The 21,508-nt window shown below is 46.4% G+C and overlaps 1 protein-coding gene and 1 long non-coding RNA gene across 3 annotated transcripts in view; one reads left to right on the top strand and one right to left on the bottom strand.

Moving 5' to 3' along the window:
• Positions 1 to 1,709: 1,709 nt before the first annotated feature.
• LOC141074837 (uncharacterized) lies at positions 1,710 to 6,360 on the bottom strand. The gene is made up of 2 exons (XR_012227217.1): positions 6,300 to 6,360; positions 1,710 to 2,615 (listed from the first exon to the last, which is right to left on the bottom strand). It is a non-coding gene; the product is annotated as an uncharacterized lncRNA (long non-coding RNA).
• An 80-nt stretch (positions 6,361 to 6,440) lies between these two features.
• Positions 6,441 to 21,508, top strand: part of LOC141074834 (zinc finger matrin-type protein 1-like) — a 35,682-nt gene continuing 20,614 nt past the window's right edge. For both annotated transcript variants that reach the window (XM_073562092.1, XM_073562091.1), the window contains exon 1: positions 6,441 to 6,638. In XM_073562092.1, coding sequence (XP_073418193.1) covers positions 6,509 to 6,638 — 130 coding nt within the window. In that variant the 5' untranslated portion in view covers positions 6,441 to 6,508. The remainder of the gene's footprint in view (positions 6,639 to 21,508) is intronic.

Genomic DNA, 21,508 nt, shown 5'->3' with positions numbered 1-21,508 from the left:
GGAGACATAGCTGTTAGGGACGGCGGAACGCACTAAATATTAAATAATAGAAAGTGCGTTTGCCGCCCAGGGTCCACCCTGCAGTAGGTGTTAAAACCGCTGCTAATCGCAGACGCGCTATATGGCGGAATAGCACACGCGGGTTATACGTCACCTGATGTGCGCTGGGCGTACTCTGTTGATTCACAGAGTCGCCAAAGGCATGAACATAAATGCCGAGCCTGTTGACCTCACAGGACTCAGCGAAGTGCACGCACGGTATGTGGTCACAGGACTAAGCCCAAGACTCAGGGTGATGTCCGTCTAGACATACCGTGCGTGCAGAGTCGCTACCGCAGACGCCAACTAGTGCTGCTACAGCAGCACGGCGACTGACCCAGCCGCAATGCGACAGTGCCCAAGAGGGGCGCACTGTGGAGGATGTGCCGTGTGGCCAGTAACTTGCCACTGACTGGCGCTGACTCTATAACTAGATCCCTAAACGCAAACTCTTAATATCAGAGGGAGGGGAATCTTAATGAGTGATTTGCAGTCGATACATCCATCACCATTCACACAGTAGCAATTAGAGTCTATACTAGCGCATGGCTGAGCGGCCATGCGGACCTTTTATAGCCGTGCGCTTCCAGGACCTTCCAGATCTCTGAGATGGACCAATCACATCAGGAGAAGAACCTGAGCACGTGACTCCCGATCTCCAATGAGAGATCGTCTGGTGAGCATGCCTAGTAGCGTGACGAGAGGACTTAGCCTCTGGACTGGCTTGCTGCAGGACAGCCTGCGCTGCTATTGCTGACCCAGAGGTGGCAGCAACAACCAGTCCTGCAGAGCTGGTCTGAGCAGAGCGTCTGGGACGCCGAGATTGCTGTGCAGGCTCCTGAGCGGTCGGTGGAGAATGGGAGCCCGCTGGATGCAAGGCTCTGGATTCCAGCTGTGCAGCTGCAGGAACCCGACGCCTAACAATAGCACTTGGTGGTTGGGAGCAGATTTCCTGACGGGTATTATCTATTTTTTCTGTAAAGTTGGAGGCCAGGTCATCAGCACAAATGTCTGTGATAGGGGCTTGTGCGTTTGGCCTGAGGAGGGAGTGAAAAGTGTCGAAAAGTTTCTTGGGGTTATTGGCTAGTGAGGAGATCAGGGTGGCGAAGTAGGTCTGTTTGGCGAGGTGAAGGGCACATCACGCAAACCGTCACCAGCTGGTCTCGTAGCACGTCAATTGGCCCCATAGCTTTGCCGTCCTTCTGTACGATGGCAGTATGGAGTTCTGCCATTGTCAGTCTCCCCTTCTCTTTGTAACCGGTGAAACAGTCGCATGCGCAGCTCCCCTACGTCAGTGGGTTCCCCATGCGTCTCCTCAAGTATACGTAAAACTTTGTTCGGGGTATCTCTAGCCTGGGGGGGACTAAGCATAGCAGAGTCCCGTGCATCCCCCTCTAGGGCCATCACAGCTATTTCTGCCTCCAGGGCCGGCGTCATGGGATGCATCCATATCATTCCTCAGATGCATTCCGTCCAACTCCACAGCATAACACTGCTCCCGGAGAATTTTGGCAAATTAATTAGCATGGCTCCCAAAGAAATGCTAGACCTGGGGCCTCCCCCAACTGCTTGTTCTGCCCCCTCCACGCCGTTGTGTGACATCCTGCCGACTACGCCACTTGTAATAACCTGCAGGTACTGAGGATGTCGCCACGGATCAGAGACAGACCAAGAGTTAAAGGGTATATTTACAGGGGATAGATTCTCCATGCAGGGAGGAGCAATAAGGGGTTAAATAAGAGTAACAATATAAACAGCAAAAACACTAAGAAAACTACTAAACTGTTATGCAGAGTTGAGACGGTTCGACTGGAATTAATGACTTATCAGTCTGGGGAAAGCTTGATAGCAGGGTCTCTTTCTCCCACGTTGGCGCCGTCAACAGCAGCGCTTGCAGTCTCTGTAGTCTCCTCTGGATGCAGCTGGAACCTCAGGGGTTAAGTCTCTGCAGTCTCCTCTCAGGGTGAAGCGGGGACCTCAGGAGTTAAAGCAGGAAGCAGGGAGACGCTGCGAACCTGAGTCTCTCCTGCTCTAAGTCTCTGTACAATATGGTACGCTGACAGTCTCTCTGCAGTAACGATGCTGCGCACACTGGGAAGTCTCTTGGCCACACTCAGGGGCCCCGGCTTGTCACTGCAGTCCCCAGTACTGCGCGCTCGGGTCACTGTCTTTGCACTGTCAGGGGGAAGGACTCCTCTGGTCAGTGAAGTTACTGAATCCACGTACTCACATACAGCGCGCACTATGTCTCGTACTTCAGTCCCAAAACTCTGACGGGGGGTTCTTTCTCTCTGGGAGCGCGGTGCTGCAGCCTGCTTTCTCTCTGGCGTGCTCTCCCATCTCTGGTGCGCTCTCTTCCATGCCTGGCGCGCTCTGTTTTCTGTTTGCACACCTTCTGGTCCACCGCCCCTTTCTTTTCCTTCCTGCCCCTTGCAGTCACATGGTCCAGTCCGTCCAGGGCAGAAAGTCTTCCCCCCCCCCCCGGCAACCCTGCTGTCTGGTTCCGGATAAGGTGCAGGGAAGGTAACCTCCTTTGGGCTCTTCTTCCTCTTCACCTCCTTACATGATGAAATCAACTGTGGGAGCAATAAGAAGAAAATGGAAAGTCATACAAGACTACTGATAATCTCCCTCGATCTGGGGCTCCACGCAAAATCTCACCCCGTGGGGTCAAAATGATCACAAGAACGGTGAGCAAAAATCATAGAACCACATAGGGAGACCTAGTGAATGACCTGCATAGAGCTGGGACCCCCTTTAACAAAGGCTACCATCAGTAACACACTACACCGCCGGGGACTCAGATCCTGTAGTGCCAGATGTGCCCCCCTGCTTAAACCAGTACATGTCCGGGCCTGTCTGAAGTTTGCTAGAGAGCATTTGGATTATCCAGAAGAGTATTGGGAGAATGTCATATGGTCTGATGAAACCAAAGTAGAACCGTGTTAGGGTTGGCGTTTCGCACTAAATAAAAATAACTAATAAAGTGCGATCGCATCCCGGGGTCCACCGTGCAGAAATGTTATCCTGCTGCTAGTGAACAATGGTGGAGCCGTGCAGCGAACATTCACCAAAAAATAAGCCACACAGTGTGAACTGAACGCAAGATACCAGGAGGGGTACAATCAAAGGGCCAGGTTACAAATTTACCCAGGTTTGGTGTAGGCAATAAAGTCACTGCAAGTTCTAGTCCCCAAAGGACAGGTAATAAAAATGTATTAAAAGTGTAAAAAAAAACACAAAAAATGGAAAAAATATAAAAGTTTAAATCAACCTCAAAATGGAAATTGTGAAGTGTAAAAAAAAAATATAAAAATTGCAAAAATGTAAAGTGTAAAAAAATGTAAAAAAAATATAAAAATTGGCATAATTGCCCAAACTAATAAATGATAAAAATATTTATACGGTAGACACCAAAAAGATAAAAATCAGAGCCAGAATCGCCATTTTCCAGTCTCCGCTCCTCTCCCAAAATGGGCAATAAAAAGATTAAAATAATGTTTGTTCCTCAGATCAGGATCAGTAAAAACAGCCCGAAGTGTAAAAACAACAGATCATAGAAAAATGGAGACAAAAGACACTTTTTTTTATCATTTCTGATATATATATATATATATATATATATATATATATATATATATATATATATATATTAGGGTGATGACAATTTTAAAAATTTTGCAAAACGAAAATGAAACCCCTTACATTGGAGGAACAATTGCATTCAAATGACATTAGTATCATCAAATTTGTAAAATATTCAAAAAAGTTCCCCCTCTTTTTCAAAAGATTTCTCGTCTTTTAATTTTAATCTTTAACCCCTTCACTACCAAGGGTGGTTTGCACGTTAACTACCGGGCCAATTTTTACAATTCTGACCACTGTCCCTTTATGAGGTCATAACTCTGAAATGCTTCCGTGGATCCCGGTGATTCTGACATTGTTTTCTCGTGACATATTGTACTTCATGTTAGTGGTAAAATTTCATTCAAATAACTAATTCTAACCCTAACCCTAGCCCTAGCCCTAACCCTAGCCCTAACCCTAGCCCTAACCCTAACCCTAGCCCTAACCCTAATGGGAAAATGGAAATAAATACATTTTTTTAATTTTATTATTTTTCCCTAACTAAGGGGGTGATAACGGGGGGTTTGATTTACTATTTATGGCGGTTTTTATGTTTGGCGGCTGTCACACGCTAAAAGACGCTTTTTATTGTAAAAATAGTTTTTGCATCACCACATATTGAGAGCTATAATTTTTCCATATTTTGACCCACCGAGTCATGTGAGGTCTTATTTTTTGCGGGACGAGTTGACGCTTTTATTGGTATCATGTTCGGGCATGTGACATTTTTTGATCGCTTTTTATTTCGTTTTTTGGGACGCAGAATTTACAAAAACCAGCGTTTCATGAATTTCTTTTGGCTGGTGCGTTTACGCCGTCACGGGTGCGGTAAAATTTATAAGGCAGTTTTATTCTTTGGGTCAGTACGGTTACAGCGATACCTCATTTAGGTCTTTTTTTATGTTTTGGCGCTTTTATGCAATGAAAACAATTTTATATAAAAAATAATTATTTTTGCATCACTTTATTCTGCGAGCTATAACTTTTTTATTTTTTCGCTGATGATGCTGTATGGTGGCTCGTTTTTTGCGGGACAAGATGACGTTTTCAGCGGTACCATGGATATTTATATGCGTCTTTTTGATTGCGCGTTATTGCACTTTTTGTTCGGCGGTATGATAATAAATCATTATTTTTTGCTTCGTTTTTTATTTTTATTTTTTAAGGGGTTCGCTAAAGGGATTAACTATTGGGATAGTTTTATAGGGTGGGTCGTTACGGACGCGGCGATACCAAATATGTGTACTTTTATTGTTTGTTTTTTTATTTCCAAAAAATGAATTTATTGGGGGATATTTTTTTTTTTTTTTTAATTTATTTGGCGATTTTTTTTTAAATTATTTTTACACTTTTTTTTTATTTTTTTTTTTACTTTATTACAATGTCCCAGGGGGGACATCACTGTCCTGTGACAGATCGCTGATCTGTCACATCACAGATCACTGTGACAGATCAGCGATCTGTCACAGGCACTGCACAGGCTTCCTCATGCCTGCGCTTTGCAGGCACTGAGGAAGCCAGCTTCCTGCAGGCCCCCGGAGGTCCCCGTCGCCATATTGGATCCGGGGACCTGCAGGAAAGGAGTCCCCCGCAGCAGCGCTGCACATTGCGCTGCCGTGGGGGGCTCAGGGAAGCACAGAGGGAGCCCCCTCCCTGCCGATGCTTCCCTTTAACCCCCGGGACACCGCGATCGTGTTTGATCGCGGTGTGCAAGGGGTTAACGTGTCGGGGGCGGTCAGACACATTGTGCCGGGTGTCAGCTATGATAATTAGCTGACACTCTGCCGCGATCAGCGGCTCTCACCACGTGGGCGCCACTGATCGCGATGACGTACTATCCCGTCCATGGTAATTAGGTCCATGGTCACATGGATGGAATATTACGTCATTTGTAGGTAAGGGGTTAAAGAAAATATCTTCCTAAGTTGTAACAAAAAGTGGTATTTTATTCACATCTAGAACATTCTGGAATATTTTAAAATATTTTGGAACTTAGTATTATCTTTTCATTTTCAGTGCAAAGCTTCAAGTTTTACGATCAAGAAGTGCAGGACAGGTCATTCAGAAAATGTCTTCTAGAAATTCCAGCAACAGTGTAAAGGCAAACAGGTCTATCTGGACGAGGAATCTGCCCTCCTATTCTCAACATAAAAGATAATAATGCAAAATTGCATGTCCTTTTTTGCCTTATTTCATTTGAATGAAAGGGGGAACTTTTTTTAAAAAACAAAAAAAAGCAATACTTATTCTTAAATAACCCATAAAAGTTCCTCCATTGCACATGGTTTCATAAAAATTTTTTTTTTGTCATTACACTAATATATATATATATATATATAAAAGCATCGTAATCGCTCCAATCTGGACAATCAGACTTCTGGGTCACAAAAAAGCTGTAAAAGCAAAAACAAAACAACAACATCACAACCGTGGGCGTTTTTTAGTATTTTTGTAGTATACGGTGACAATGAAAACTACAACAAAAAACCTTCATACAATGACGTAGATAAAAAAGTTAAAAAAAAACTAGGAAAGAATATGGAAAATAATCGACCTTACAGGAGAAAAACGACTCAGACAGGACACTCCGTGGGTTTATGAGGTGAATTGTGAATTTTTAGATGGTGCTTTACCAGTAAGCAATATGGCCGCCGACAGCAGGCGACGTCGGGTCACGTGTGCACTCACTTCCGGTCACAGCTCGAAAGGGCCGCTGGGAAGTCCCCAGATAACCGCCTGTGAGAGCGTACGTGTGCGTCAGTCGTGACGTAGGTGTCCACACCCCGGTGCGGTCAGTCCCTAGGAGGGTGGGGGAAGTGGGAGAGAGCAGAGTGCCTGTAACATGGCGGCGGAGGGTGCCGTCATCCCGCAGCTAGTGGAGAGTATAACACAGAGCAGCAGCCCCTGTAGCGAGCCCATGGCGGGGGGGGACATTAGTAGTAGTGCCCACACCACCATCCCCTGCCAGACAGGTGAGTGTGAGTGACCCCCGGCAGGGACAGGCCCCGAACACGGAGGAGGGTGGAGGGGACACACAGGCCTCTGCCCTGGCTGCGGCTCCTCTGTGCCAGGCAGGGCTGAGGCATCCTGGCCCCTGTAGTGCTCTCCTGTCCTGGGGGAAGGCCAGGAGCTGATTAAAGGGAATGTCTGGGACTTTCCAAAAACACCAGGAAGCCAAAGAAAACGACAAGTCAGGACTGTGTGTAAGGAGATCAGGTCACCGGTAACGACGGCTGCAGAATGTCGCGGCTGTAATATCCTTGTGTGCGCCGCGGTCACGTGACGTCACTACGGCGGCCACGTCAGCCGTGAGGTTACCCGTGGGCGAATCCTGGCTGTGGTTCACCTGGGCCTTACAGGGGCGGTCCGACGGTACGGTAGTGTTTATGTAATCATAAAGGCGCTCTCGCCTTCCGGTGCCCCCCACGGATCTGGCACCGGAATCGCCTGACCGCTGCAGCCAGTTAACAGGCAGCAGCGGTGCTCGGGCTTATGAAGGGGCAGACGCCACTTATAGGGGCGCTGGAAGGTCAGTATGCCTCCGATTATTAGTTTTAATTCATGTCTCAAAAAGACAGGCGATGTGACTGTCGGGGCGCCCCTCTACACGGGCTGTCTCGGACCAAGATTTCGTTTTTTGTTTTTTTTTTTAGTCACTTTAAAATCTAATATTTTCCAGGGTTCCTTGTTGTGACGGATATTGGTTTGTGGGGGTGACCTATGAGACTATGATCAGACATGTCGGCAGACGATCAGGTGGAGCGACAGGTAATGGCCCATTTGCACTGGACGACTCTGGCCCAGTGATGATGGACTATACACAGTGGAGACAGATCGATGGCTGCTACGCTCAATCTGCCCCCCCATACACAGTACATGTTATTGGCCACCCGTCCCCTTTTTCCCACCTGCCAGTTTTTAATTTTTTTACTGCCGGCTTAGATATTAAATCACTCGATGGTCCAGCATGTTGCGCTCTTGCAGGCTGATAACTGGTGGGTTCACATCCAAAAGGGGGGAAGGCAGATCCGCGATGGGTGTGTTGTTGTTCTGTAATAAATCTGGCTAAACATAACGTTAGAAAGGGTTAATCCCGTAAAAACGAGTTCTTCCCTGTCCTTGGGAAAACGTACTGATCACTGGGAGGGTATGGCGGCTGGGACCCTCAGCGATCCCGAGATCAGGGCTTCGTCCCAAGCTCCCTTGCTAGAATTAGTCAAGCGCTGCACTGCGCAGTCCCATAGCCAACGCGTGGGGCTGGGGGCCGAGCGTGTCCCCCTCAGGCTGTGGAGTCCTGATTACAGCATTCATGAGGGTCTCTGCATTCAGACCGCCAGTGATCAGCAAGGTGTCTTTTATCCTATGGTTAGGGGGTTTCTTTTTATTTTTCGGAATAACCCTTTAAAAAAAAAAAAAAAAATCCTTGGTCCTGATAACCTCTTAATCTTAGACGGGGGTCTTTAAATTTTTTTTGTTGTTGTGCTCAAATATATTTTTGATTGTACTCATTTATATAGCGTCATTAATTCCTCAGCGCTTTACAGACATCGGCACTGTCCCCATTGGGGCTCACAGTCTAGATTCCCTATCGGTATGTCCTTGGAATGTGGGAGGAAACCGGAGAACCCAGAGGAAACCCACGCCAACACGGGGAGAACATACAAACTCCTTGCAGATGTCCTTGGTGGGATTTGAACCCAGGACCCCAGCGCTGCAAAGCAATAGTGCTCACCACTGAGCAAATTCTGGAGTGACTTTGCACTCCTCTCCTAAATCTTTAGCGTTACCCATGAAAATGTAAATGGCAGGATATTTCTGCTGCGCAGATTTGGGTCGAGAACTGTGGCAGAAATATCCTGCCATTTACATTTTCATGGGTAACGCTCTTGACCCAAATCTGCACCTGAGATTTGCAGATCCCCTGTATAGGTTAATAGGGTATGTTCACACTTTAGATTTGAAATCCAGTCTGACGCTGCAGCTTTTCAGAAACTACGTGCGTGGGATGCGCTCAGGCTTTGTGAGGGGCTAGGCTCCATTCCCACCAGGAGCTTTTGAGGATGCAGATTTTCTGCCCCCATTTAGTAAAATAGGTTACTTGCATTTTTTTTTTTCAAAAACTCATCGTGGGAACATAGCCTTTAAAGGCACTCTGTCAGCATAGACGGAGCGTTCAAGTGCAGGCGCTCGTGGCATCATGACGTGGCCAGCCCTATAAATGCACTTCTCACCTGCTTACTTTCTTTCTCTGCCCTTCTCTGGCTCTATGAAGCCAGAGCTGTCAATAATAAAAGGAGAGAATAGAGGGGAAAACAATCAGGTTGGAAGGAGCACTTAAGAGTTTGGCCGCGCCAAGGGAGCACCGAGCTCCGGGACTTGGATTGGTCCTTCATTCTGTGCCGACTAGAGTCCCTTTAAAGGGTTTTTTTCACTTGGGGGGGGGGGGGGGGGGGGGAAGCTCCTTTCAAAGCTGCAGTTTGTTTCTTGGGGGGGACAGGGGTTGTCTGAAACTAGAAAACCCCTTTAAGATTCAGTTGGCGTCACATATTAGAGGTCTGGATGTCGTGGCTAGAAGAGGAATGCAGGAAATGGAAGACGTTTTAAAGAGATTGTCCACTACTTTTATCACTCATGACCTATCCTTGGGATAGGTCATCAGTCTGATCGGTGGGAGTCTGACATCCGGCGCTCCCGCCGATCAGCTGTTCCCGGTGTTGGCGGCCAGAACTGCTCTATTGTGGCGCTGCTTCAGATATTGGCTGCGGCTGCACATCCGACCCCTAGTCAGATCAGTAGGGGGATGTGTAGTTCCCCCGTCACAGCCACTGTCAGAAGACGGAGCAGCTCTGCAATTGAGCATTTCCGGCCATCGACACAGAGTACAGCTAATCGGCGGGGGTGCCGAGTGTTGGACCCTGACCGATCAGACGTTGATGACCTATTCTAAGGATAGGTTGTCAATGGTAAAGTAGTGGATAAGGTTTTTAATTTAGTTATATCTGGGAGGTTAGTGGCACATCTACAGTATATAGATGTGCTCCCTGGTGCGTTCTGGAGACGGTCGCTCTGCCATTTGACGCCCTCTCCATTCATGTCTATGGGAACTCTGCAAATTATCATGGGAGCACAATAAGAAATATTTTTTTATTCTCTACAGTTTCCCGTTCTTTATACAATATCGATCAGATTCCTGAATTTCCCCCTTTAAAAGGAATCTTTCACCAGGTTTTAGCCACTCGAGGGCAGCGTGATGTAGGGGCAGAGACTCAGATTCCTGATACACTTTTAAGGCAGGGATCACACATGCGAGGAATACGGCCGAGTCTCGCATGGTAATACCCGGCACTGCTGTCAGCACACGGGAGCAGAGCGTGCGGCTCCATTTATTTCTATGCAGCCGCACGCTCCGCTCCGGAGTGCCGGCGCCAGAGCTTGGTTTTAACCTGCGAGACTTGGCCGTATCTCGCTGTGTGTGATCCCGGCCTAAGGGTTTGTACAGCAGGGCTCTCTTGTCTATCACCGGGGTGGAGAGACTCATGCCGGCCAGGACAGTAGCCATGCCGGTCACCCCATACCTGGCAGGCAGTGTGACTGCGGTCTTCCTGCAATGCACCATGCCTGTATCTAGCAGATTGTCTCCACTCCCGGCGCCACAAACCCTGTAGCAGAGCTCACACCATCCACTGATTTTTGGAAAGCAGCTGAAATATTGAGCGGAGACTGGAGAGATGCAGAAAACCCACTGGAGGGCTATTAAAACTGGTTCAGATGAAACGTGCCTTAGGCTATGTGCACACGCTGCGAATTGGTCTGCGGATTTTTATCTGCGGAACCGCAGGTAAAATGACCTGTGGTTTATCACCTCTACAATGGAGGAGATGGTAAACCGCAGCAGAATCCGCAGAAAAGAGACATGTCATTTCTTTCTGCGGATTCAAAACCGCAGCGTTTCTGCAGTTACAAATCCGCAGCATGTGCACAGCAGAATGTAAATCTCATAGACTTTACTAAAAACCGCAGCGTGTGCACATAGCCTTAGTTGCCCAGTGCAAGCCATCAGAATCCTTTCCTTTGCTCCAGTTATGATACATCTCCTTTTTTGTGACCCAATCGGCACAAGGGAAGGTTATGGCGTGACTCCTGTAGAGTTGATTTCTCGGGGTCCGTCAGTGGGGTCCAGAATGATTGCAAACACAAATTCTTTGGTATTATTATCTTCATTTAATTTGTCTTAAATGAAAAAACACAAAAAGAATTGTCCTAAAGCCAAATTGGGTATAATTCCACACCAAACATAAAAAAGAGGGTGGACAAAAGTATTGGCACTGTTCGAAAAATCATGTGATGCTTCTCTAATTTGTGTAATTAACAGCACCTGTAACTTACCTGTGGCACCTAACAGGTGTTGGCAATAACTAAATCACACTTGCAGCCAGTTGACATGGATTAAAGTTGACTCAACCTCTGTCCTGTGTCCTTGTGTGTACCACATTGAGCATGAAGAAAAGAAAGAAGACCAAAGAACTATCTGAGGACTTGAGAAACCAAATTGTGAGGAAGCATGAGCAATCTCAAGGCTACAAGTTCATCTCCAAAGACCTGAATGTTCCTGTGTCTACCGTGCGCAGTGTCATCAAGAAGTTTAAAGCCCATGGCACTGTGGCTAACCTCCCTAGATGTGGACTGAAAAGAAAAATTGACAAGAGATTTCAACGCAAGATTGTGCGGATGTTGGATAAAGAACCTCGACTAACATCCAAACAAGTTCAAGCTGCCCTGCAGTCCGAGGGTACAACAGTGTCAACCCGTACTATCCGTCTGCGTCTGAATGAAAAGGGACTGTATGGTAGGAGACCCAGGAAGACCCCACTTCTTACCCCGAGACATAAAAAAGCCAGGCTGGAGTTTGCCAAAACTTACCTGAAAAAGCCTAAAATGTTTTGGAAAAATGTTCTCTGGTCAGATGAGACAAAAGTAGAGCATCTTGGGCCAAGGCATCAACATTGAGTTTACAGGAGAAAAAAAGAGGCATTCAAAGAAAAAAGCACGGTCCCTACAGTCAAACATGGCGGAGGTTCCCTGATGTTTTGGGGTTGCTTTGCTGCCTCTGGCACTGGACTGCTTGACCGTGTGCATGGCATTATGAAGTCTGAAGACTACCAACAAATTTTGCAGCATAATGTAGGGCCCAGTGTGAGAAAGCTGGGTCTCCCTCAGAGGTCATGGGTCTTCCAGCAGGACAATGACCCAAAACACACTTCAAAAAAGCACTAGAAAATGGTTTGAGAGAAAGCCCTGGAGACTTCTAAGGTGGCCAGCAATGAGTCCAGACCTGAATCCCATAGAACACCTGTGGAGAGATGTAAAAATGGCAGTTTGGAGAAGGCAACCTTCAAATATCAGGGACCTGGAGCAGTTTGCCAAAGAAGAATGGTCTAAAATTCCAGCAGAGCATTGTAAGAAATTCATTGATGGTTACCGGAAGCGGTTGGTCGCAGTTATTTTGGCTAAAGGTTGTGCACCAAGTATTAGGCTGAGGGTGCCAATACTTTTGTCTGGCCCATTTTTGGAGTTTTGTGTGAAATGATCAATGTTTTGCTTCATTCTCTTTTGTGTTTTTTCATTTAAGACAAATTAAATGAAGATGATACTACCAAAGAATTTGTGTTTGCAATCATTTTCAGGAAGAAGTATTATCTGACAGAATTGCAGGGGTGTCAATACTTTTGGCCACAACTGTATGTATCTGCCATATTGCAGTGTTTTGCTTCTATAGGGCCGCACTTTCCATTGTGCACTTTGTCCATGTTGGGAGTTGTAGTTTTCCTCCAGGGTGATGATCACTAATTTAGGGTGTGATTAGAATCCAAGTATTGGTTCACCTTGAGTCTCCAACAACTCTCGGGGCAGACATTAGGCGTATTTCGATCTGTTTCTGCACCAGGAAATATTAACCTTTGACTTTTTCACTTACCAAAGATTTTCACAATTTCTATTTAGTTGTTTCTTACTCTTACTGTTTTTTTTTTTTTATATTTCATATTTGACATCTGGCAATGTCCACTACTAGAGGTTGCCACCTATTTTCGGACTGAGTATTCGGTCAAGCCACTTAGTGATGAAGAGCTGTGCCGGAGGTGTGCGTTAAATGCTGCTGACAGAGTTTGACAGCAGCATTTAACTAGCTTACAGCCGCGGGTGGATCGCGATTCCACCCGCGGCTGTTAGACGCACGTCAACTGTTCAAAACAGCTCACATGTGCCGGGGAAAGACCTCAGCATTGGACCCACATCAAAGGGAGGGAGTCCGACATCGGCGTACTATTACGCCCGATGTTGGAAAGGGGTTAGAGGGAATCTGTCAGCAGGATTTCGCCCCCCCAAAACTTTTTATATGCGTATGTGGCTTTTCCAAAGACAAGTCCAGTTCGATCTTTAAATGGCCAGTGCATTCCTCCATTACTGAGAAATTGGTGGTTTTAATTGATATGCAAATGAGGCTGAAGAGCTATGGTAGATCTGAAGCCTCTGTCGCTCCAGCTCTGTTCCGCCTCCTGATTGACTGACAGCCTCTACGCTGTGTGACTTCAGGCAAAGGAGCCCATCAGTCAATCAGGAGGCGGCATGGGAATAGAGCTGGAGTGACAGAGGCTTCAGATCTACCCTAGCTCTTCAGCCTCATTTGCATATCCTTTCTAATGTTGACTTCTCAGTAATGGAGGAATGGATGCACCATGTAAAGGTATAGCTAGACTCATCTGTGAAAGAGCAATGTGTGTTTTTCAAGAGTTTGGGGTGTAAAATCCTGCTGACAGATTCCCTTAAAAAAAAAAACTTAAGGGAGTAGAATCCTCAGTTAATTCCGCAGAACCAATTTTTCCATTCATATCAGTGTTTTCATGCCGCTCTTTGTGCCCCCCAGGGGTGACATTTTACCCCAGACTTATGAGACGTCTCCACTAGAGACTGGGGAACACCGAGGCCAATTTGGAAACACTGATCGGAGTGGCGAAATCAGCGGTGAGCTTTTATTTCCCACTGCAGTTCACAGAAAAGTTAGCCCCAAGATCCACACTCTTGGGTACGGATGTGGACCGTTTCCACAGTAAATTCGCTACGTGTGAATATACCCTAATTCCTTACCTATGTACAGGACACACCTGTAGGTTATTTCTGAAGTTAAGCATTTGCTCATGTGAGGACTGTGAAATCATCCATTATTGTGGGTGGTCTATGGCCCCCAGGATCTCTAGAGAGGGGGGACTATGCTCCCCTAGGATTAGGAACCTGTCATTGGCAATCACGCAGATTGCAGTCCTATTGCTGTGAACTGGGAAATTTCTGATCTCCAACTGGCGTGGTACTGGGAGGACAGTGATTGGTGGGAGGACTCTTTCTCCATTCTGAACGCTCCCTTTTAAGAGCTCATTCAGATGTCCGTTTTTTTTTTTCACATGCGTGAAAAATGGTCATAGTTTCACCAGTGTTTCCTCTGGATTTTTCCGATGTGAAAGAAAAAAAAAAACTTTCTACACCTTCCTACACACATTAGATGGGTATCAGCCAAAACCCTCTCATATACATGTATGCTAAGCCAAGCACTCAGTAGGCCGAGGGCAGTCGGCCACTTCCAGACTTGGTGGTGGCTTATTTCCCCCAAAACAATAGGAGACTAAAGAGGACCTTTCACTGAATTTTTTTTTTTTTTTAATTTAAGCTGAGTATCTCCAATTGATGCCAGTGATTCTGGAACCATTCTTGTTTGTTTTTTTTCTGTTCCCCTCAGTTCCGATGTTATGTCTCCAGTAATAAAGGTGCAAATTTTCCATATAACTGTCTGGGCATAGATAACAGGTGTTTGCTTTTGCTCCCCTGAGGCTAGGGTCACAAGGGTGAATTTTCTCTCATCCGAGAGGAACGGGGTCGAGAAGTGTGCTCAGAGTGTTTCGGATGAGGATATGGAAAAACAATGTCTTCATTCTGACAGTCCATGGAAATCGGACCACACTCCAAGTGCAGCCCGATGGTTGCCATAGACTCATTGACTTTCATGGGTGAGTGCGATCCGAATATCTGATCAAGCTCGGGCATGCTACAATCTTTTTCCTCGGACCGAGAGAGTCCAAAGAAAGAATCGGACATGTGCATGGCCCCACAGAATAACGTTCGTCTCGCTGTCATCCGCCGTTTTGTCGGATTGCACTCGGACTAAATATCTGGTCGTCTGCACGAGAACCGACATCAGGCTATTGTGCCTGTGTTTTGCGGAGGCCCCAGCCCCGCAGTGTGAATACATCATAACTCACTTCGGGGCGGGATCTGGGGCCTCCACAACACGCAGGCGCAATAGCCTGATGTCGATTCTCGGGCAGCGCGCACTGCGCATGCCCAAGAACTCTCTTGTAACAGCGCATGCGCGGCATTCAAAACAGGAGGATGCAGCGACACTCAGGGGCATCATGATGGACGGACGGTGGGCGGCGCCGAGACACCGGACAGGCATGATGGATGGATGGTAGGCGGCTGATACAGGGGGACACACCATACCTATGGGACACATTACAGGTATGAGGGGTGACAGGTTCCCTTTAAATGGAAAAAATCCAGCTGCCTGATTGTTTGTTTTTTTTTCCCCTCGACATTTGACAGCAGAGACTTCGGAGGCCCCATACGCAGATGGTCAGTCAAAATGTTCTGGTTCTTGCAATATACATGAAATGTAGACAAATGAGCAATGGATAACAGCGTGTGTAAATAGCAATGAAATTTCCGATCAAGGCAACCGCAGAGATTTCAGGTCTCCTTTGGCTTCCCTGTTGGCCCATTAGCCAAGGCAATTAGCAATTCCCTATTATATCAGTATTGATTCACAAGGATACGACCGGGGAGAACAACTTCAGCGATCTCCCATGATGTGCCTCGCTGGTCCAAAGTTGGAGACATGAAATCCTAGACCTTTGATTCATAGGAGGTTAGATCCAAAGTGGTCCACTGTGCCAAAGTAGGAGTGGAAGTGCAAGGGTTGGATCAGGGCCGGGTCTCCTCATCTACGTTCACGTTCAGTCATATGGGAATTCCCGTATACCGATTAATAAATGTAGGTGGGCGATTGATCAGGCAGGGTACACAATGGGAATAGCATGTCCTCCAGGTCCCCGTGTCTGTACACTACTCGTTCCAAACCCCTCTCGTGTGCAGTATTCCTCTGAGACATCTACTACATGTAAGTAGGTTTATAATATAGAGATCACGTCACTGGAAATAGAAGTAAACAAGATGTTTCCTGATCTCCGTTGTCTAAAGGTAAAGCTGTTTATAAGATTGCGGGAGATGCCCTCACGGCACCACGTACCCAGAATGAGATCGGAGGTCAGGACTGAGGTTTTACGGCTGGAGTAAGACTTGTCCTGGCATTTTGGGTCACTCGTAGAGTCAAGTTGTGCCAGATGTAACGTTGCAGTTAGTGACATTTGACGTCACGGGAATGGCCTTTGGTACGCGACGTCAATAAGTGGTCATCTAGCTCCAGCTTAAACACCTAGAGCCTTGGAGAGAGCTCGTCCATTGACCTTGGAGAGTCTGCAGACCATGTGTTCTCCAAGCTCAGAAGTCCATTATTGTTAAACGATGGTATAGGCTTATTCTTTTCATATATGATGTGATTTGGGAGCCCTTTGGATGCAATTTGTAGTGTATTTGGGTCTGGGGAGCCCCCTCCGTCACATCTATATATGGTGTAATAAAGCCATCCCTCCACTTTGACTACGGGCTGTGACATCGTTTTATTTTCTGCCGTTTGTGATGCTTGCTTTCCGCTGTCATACATAGGATGTGTTACATATAACCCTGTACACCACAGAAGACACATTAGCTCCTATATGGAAGTGGTCTTTGCCTGACTTCTAATAAAAAGATAGATATTTGGTGTTTTTTTTTTTTTTTTTTTTTTTGGAATATCTTCATATTTTTGCGTTTTATCTTTTCTTTTGTGATCATGATGCATACATTGATCCGAGACTCATGAGCCAGTCAGGTTGAGTGGCGGGGGTCTACGTGTCACATCATTGGAGATGTGGAATCCCTCCCCCCAAAAACAAATATCTTGAGCGTATGTGATGTTCCCCCTCAATAGCACTGAACAAAGCTCGGGATCACCTCATTGGGACAAGTTTTTAGTTTTGCGTTCCGTGTAATGGTATGTGCACATAGAGTTTTACGAGAAGTTTTTGGAGCAGAAACTGAGTGGAAATTTTCCAAATTTTGAAAGACTTGGAGTTTCTGAAAACTACTTGAAGATTACATGTGCACATAGCCTGACAAGTCCTGTTTCAGAACTGAAAATGGATGAGCAAGATCATAGGCACTGGTCACAGCACCAGATAACCCCTTTAAAGGGAATATGTCGGCAGATTTTTGCTATGTAATCTGACAGCAGCATATTGTAGGGGCAGAGACCCCAATTCCAGCGATGCATCACTTAGTTTACCGAGTGCAGCAGCTGTGATAGAATCACAGTTTTCTCTGCTGCAGATCCAGCAAAACTGGCAATGCTGAGCTCTGCATAACCCCGCCCACACCACTGATTGGCTGCTTTATGTGTACAATGTATATCGACAGCTGCAATCGGTTGTTGGGTGAGGGCGGGACTGGATCGGGAGGCACGTGACACCTATTCCTGTCATGATAATCTACTGCTAAAAAAATGATTTTATTGAAACTACAGCGCACAGCCTAATAAGTGACACAACACTCTAATCAGCGTCTCTGTCCCTACATCATGGTGCTCTCCGAATACATAGTAAAAACCTACCGGCAGATTCCTTTTAAGAGGTCTTCCACTACTTTAGTATTGATAACCCACCGTTTGGATAGGTCATTAATATCAGATTCATGTGGACCCCGACCGGTCATCTGTTATGTCCTCCTATCAGCTATTATGTCCTCCGATCAGCTGTTATGACCTCCGATCAGCTGTTATGTCCCCCGATCAGCTGTTATGTCCCCCGATCAGCTGTTATGTCCCCCGATCAGCTGTTATGTCCCCCGATCAGCTGTTATGTCCCCCGATCAGCTGTTATGTCCCCCGATCAGCTGTTATGTCCCCCGATCAGCTGTTATGTCCCCCCGATCAGCTGTTATGTCCCCCGATCAGCTGTTATGTCCCCCGATCAGCTGTTATGTCCCCCGATCAGCTGTTATGTCCCCCGATCAGCTGTTATGTCCCCCGATCAGCTGTTATGTCCCCCGATCAGCTGTTATGTCCCCCGATCAGCTGTTATGTCCCCCGATCAGCTGTTATGTCCCCCGATCAGCTGTTATGTCCCCCGATCAGCTGTTATGTCCCCCGATCAGCTGTTATGTCCCCCGATCAGCTGTTATGTCCCCCGATCAGCTGTTATGTCCCCCGATCAGCTGTTATGTCCCCCGATCAGCTGCTATGTCCCCCGATCAGCTGCTATGTCCCCCGATCAGCTGCTATGTCCCCCGATCAGCTGCTATGTCCCCCGATCAGCTGCTATGTCCCCCGATCAGCTGTTATGTCCCCCGATCAGCTGTTATGTCCCCCGATCAGCTGTTATGTCCCCCGATCAGCTGTTATGTCCCCCGATCAGCTGTTATGTCCCCCGATCAGCTGTTATGTCCCCCGATCAGCTGTTATGTCCCCCGATCAGCTGTTATGTCCTCCGATCAGCTGTTATGACCCCCGATTAGCTGTTATGTCCCCCGATCAGCTGTTATGACCTCCGGCAGCAGCTGGATGTAAACGTATGGAATAGAACAGCATGGCTTTGTACACTGCTTACCAAACACTTCCCAGTATTGCATCTTAGGTCTTATTCACTTGAATAGGAACTGATCTACAGTACCCGGGAGTGGAAATTACACAGTGAACGGAGCTATGCTGTTTCGACTCGGTATATGGTTTACATCCCACCGTGGTGCCAAGTTTCAGACCCTGAACTTATATTGATTAGTATTGGTCATCAATATTTAGTGGACAACTCCTGCAAAAGATGGTTCCCATGTACAGTACCTGGCCAGAGAATGCCTACTTGTGCTGTGCCCCATTCCTTGTGCCATCACCTTGCATTCCCATTTCCTCAGTGAGAGAGTTCCCTAATAACACTTTCCCCAGCAAACATGCACTAGTTTGAGATCATCTCAATACACCATACCCTAGTACACTTCTGAACCAGTAAATGTGTCGATATACATACAGGAGCTATCTCTCATGATCCGACCAATACACACACGCTCGGGCGAGCATGCATGAGTTTCCAGTAGAAAGGAAAATAAGTCACTGCCAGAATCCTCTGGCAACAGCTTATCTCCCGTGGGAGCAACTCCACTTCTTGCTCCTAGTATAAACAGGTGGCCCACACTGATGTCCATGTTTCTCATACTTCAAGAAATACAGGTTCAGATACGTTCATGCTAATCCAAAAGAAAATGTGGCATTCACCGAACAATTTGCTATTTCAAGACACACATAAACATGACTTCTGGAACAGGAAGTGCATGAAGATGGCAATGACTGTTTCGCATTATATAACCCTTCCTCAAGTGTCAGAGACTAGAAGAAGCATTAAATATTGTGAAATGTCTGTCGCTGTCTTTCTGCATCTCTTCTTACTACTGATCCCATTTTTAGGCCGGGATCACACGTGCGAGAAACACGGCCGAGTCTCGCGTGTTAATACCCGGCACTGCAGAGCGTGCGACTCCATGTATTGCTGTGCTGCCGCACGCTCCGCTCCCAAGTGCCGGTGGCAGTGCCAGGTATTAACGTGCAAGACTCGGCCGTGTTTCTCGCATGTGTTATCCTGGCCTTAGGCTGAGCGCCTAAAAACTGAAGTACCGAATCTTTCAGTGAGTGCCACTATTTTCTTTTGTATTAGTACATCTCATTGGGTGTTGAAATTCATCACACCTAAGTCTTCTTTCCCCATACATCTGTCAGAGGAGATCCACATAGCCATAAGATGGTCAGTCAGTCCCGCTGGAATTTGGGATATGGGCACCTTTAGATATGCGTTGGCCAAAAGCTCATTCAGCCGATAGCTATTCCTCCAAACATGGCAGCTTATCTCCCCTGAAAATAACAGGATTGAGTGCCCGATTCCTCTTTCCCCCAACATCCTCTGTCAGGAGGTTCTCTTACTCATAAGTTAGTTGTCCAGTCCCACCAGAATCGATGGTTTTGGATGCCTTTATTGTGTTTGATGAGAACCCCTCCACATTTGGTGGTTCATCCAAACAGCATCTTGAGACTGAGTGACCTCCGTATACAATGCCCCGGCCTCTGACATTCTGCTCAAAGCAGTGTTTTAAAGAACTAAGTGTGAATGGTTAGGAGTAGATCACATCACAATTCCTTCTGGAGACATCCCGCTGAAGAAATCTAAAGATGGATTAACACAGGGTCTACCGTTGTGCTCAATAGTTTACATATCCCCACAGAATATTTGCTTCCTTTGCCTTTTGTCATAGAATATGAATGATACGGTAGCACCAAAACTTTTTCTCAACTCATGGATAGTTGTTGTGTGAAGCCATTTATTGTCAAACTTCTGTGTTTTCTCTTTTTAAATCATAATGACAACCCAAACATCCAAATGACCCTGATCAAAAGTTCACATACCCAATTTCTTAATACCGTGTATTGCCCCCTCTAACATCAATGATCCCTTGAAGTCTTTTGTGGTAGTTGTGGATGAGGTCCTTTATTTTCTCAGATGGTAAAGCTGCCCATTCTACTTGGCAAAAAGCCTCCAGTTCCTGTAAATTCCTGGGCTGTCTAGCATTAACTGAGCGCTTGAGATCTCCCCAGAGTGGCTCAATGATATTGAGGTCAGGAGACTGAGATGGCCACTCTAGAACCTTCACTTTGTTCTGCTGTAGACAATGACAGGTCAACTTGGCCTTGTGTTTTGGATCATTGTCATGCTGGAATGTCCAAGTATTTTCCATGCGCAGCATCTGGGCTGATGTTTGCAAATTTGCCTCCAGTATTTGCTGATAATGTGGTGCATTCATCTTTCCTTCAATTTTGACTAAAGTTTCCAGTGCCTTTGTAGCTCACACATCCCCAAAACATCAGCGATCCACCTCCGTGCTTTACAGTAGGAATGGTGTTCCTTTCATCATAGGCCTTGTTGACCTCTCTCCAAATGTAACGTTTATGGCCAAAAAGTTCAATTTTGGTCTCATCACTCCAAATTACCTTGTTCCATAAGTTTTGAGGCTTGTCTCTGTGCTGTTTTGCGTATTGTATGCGATATACTTTGTGGCATTTGCGCAGTAATGGCTTTCTTCTGGCGACTCGACCATGCAGACCAGTTTTCTTCAAGTGCCTCCTTACTGTGCATCTTAAAACAGCCACACCGCTAGTTTTCAGAGAGTCCAGTATTTCAGCTGATGTTATTTGTGGATTTTTCTTTGCCTCCTGAACAATTTTCCTGGCAGTTGTGGGCGGAATTTTTGTTGGTCTACCGGACCGTGGTTTTGTTTTTACAGAGCCCCTGATTTTCCATTTGGTAATCACAGTTTGAACGCTGCTGACTGGCATTATCAATTCCTTGGATATCTTTTTGTATCCATTTCCTGGTTTATACAGTTCAACTACCTTTTCCCGTAGATTCGTTGACAATTCTTTTGCTTTCCCCATGACTCACATTCCGGAAACATCAGTGGCTGGATGAAAGATGCAAGAGTCTGTCTGGATCCCAGAAACTCACTCAGCTTTTATGCACACACACTGATTACAAGCAAACAGGTCACAGGTGAGGATGTTACCTTTAGTAGCCATTCAAACCCATTTGTGTCAACTGTGCATGTTATC

This window comes from Dendrobates tinctorius, unplaced genomic scaffold, assembly GCF_039654945.1.
Source record: "Dendrobates tinctorius isolate UK_male_01 unplaced genomic scaffold, ASM3965494v1 ptg000334l, whole genome shotgun sequence".
NCBI lineage: Eukaryota > Metazoa > Chordata > Amphibia > Anura > Dendrobatidae > Dendrobates > Dendrobates tinctorius.
Note: the sequence above shows the minus strand (reverse complement) of the source record. Positions and strands in the feature narration are given on the sequence as shown.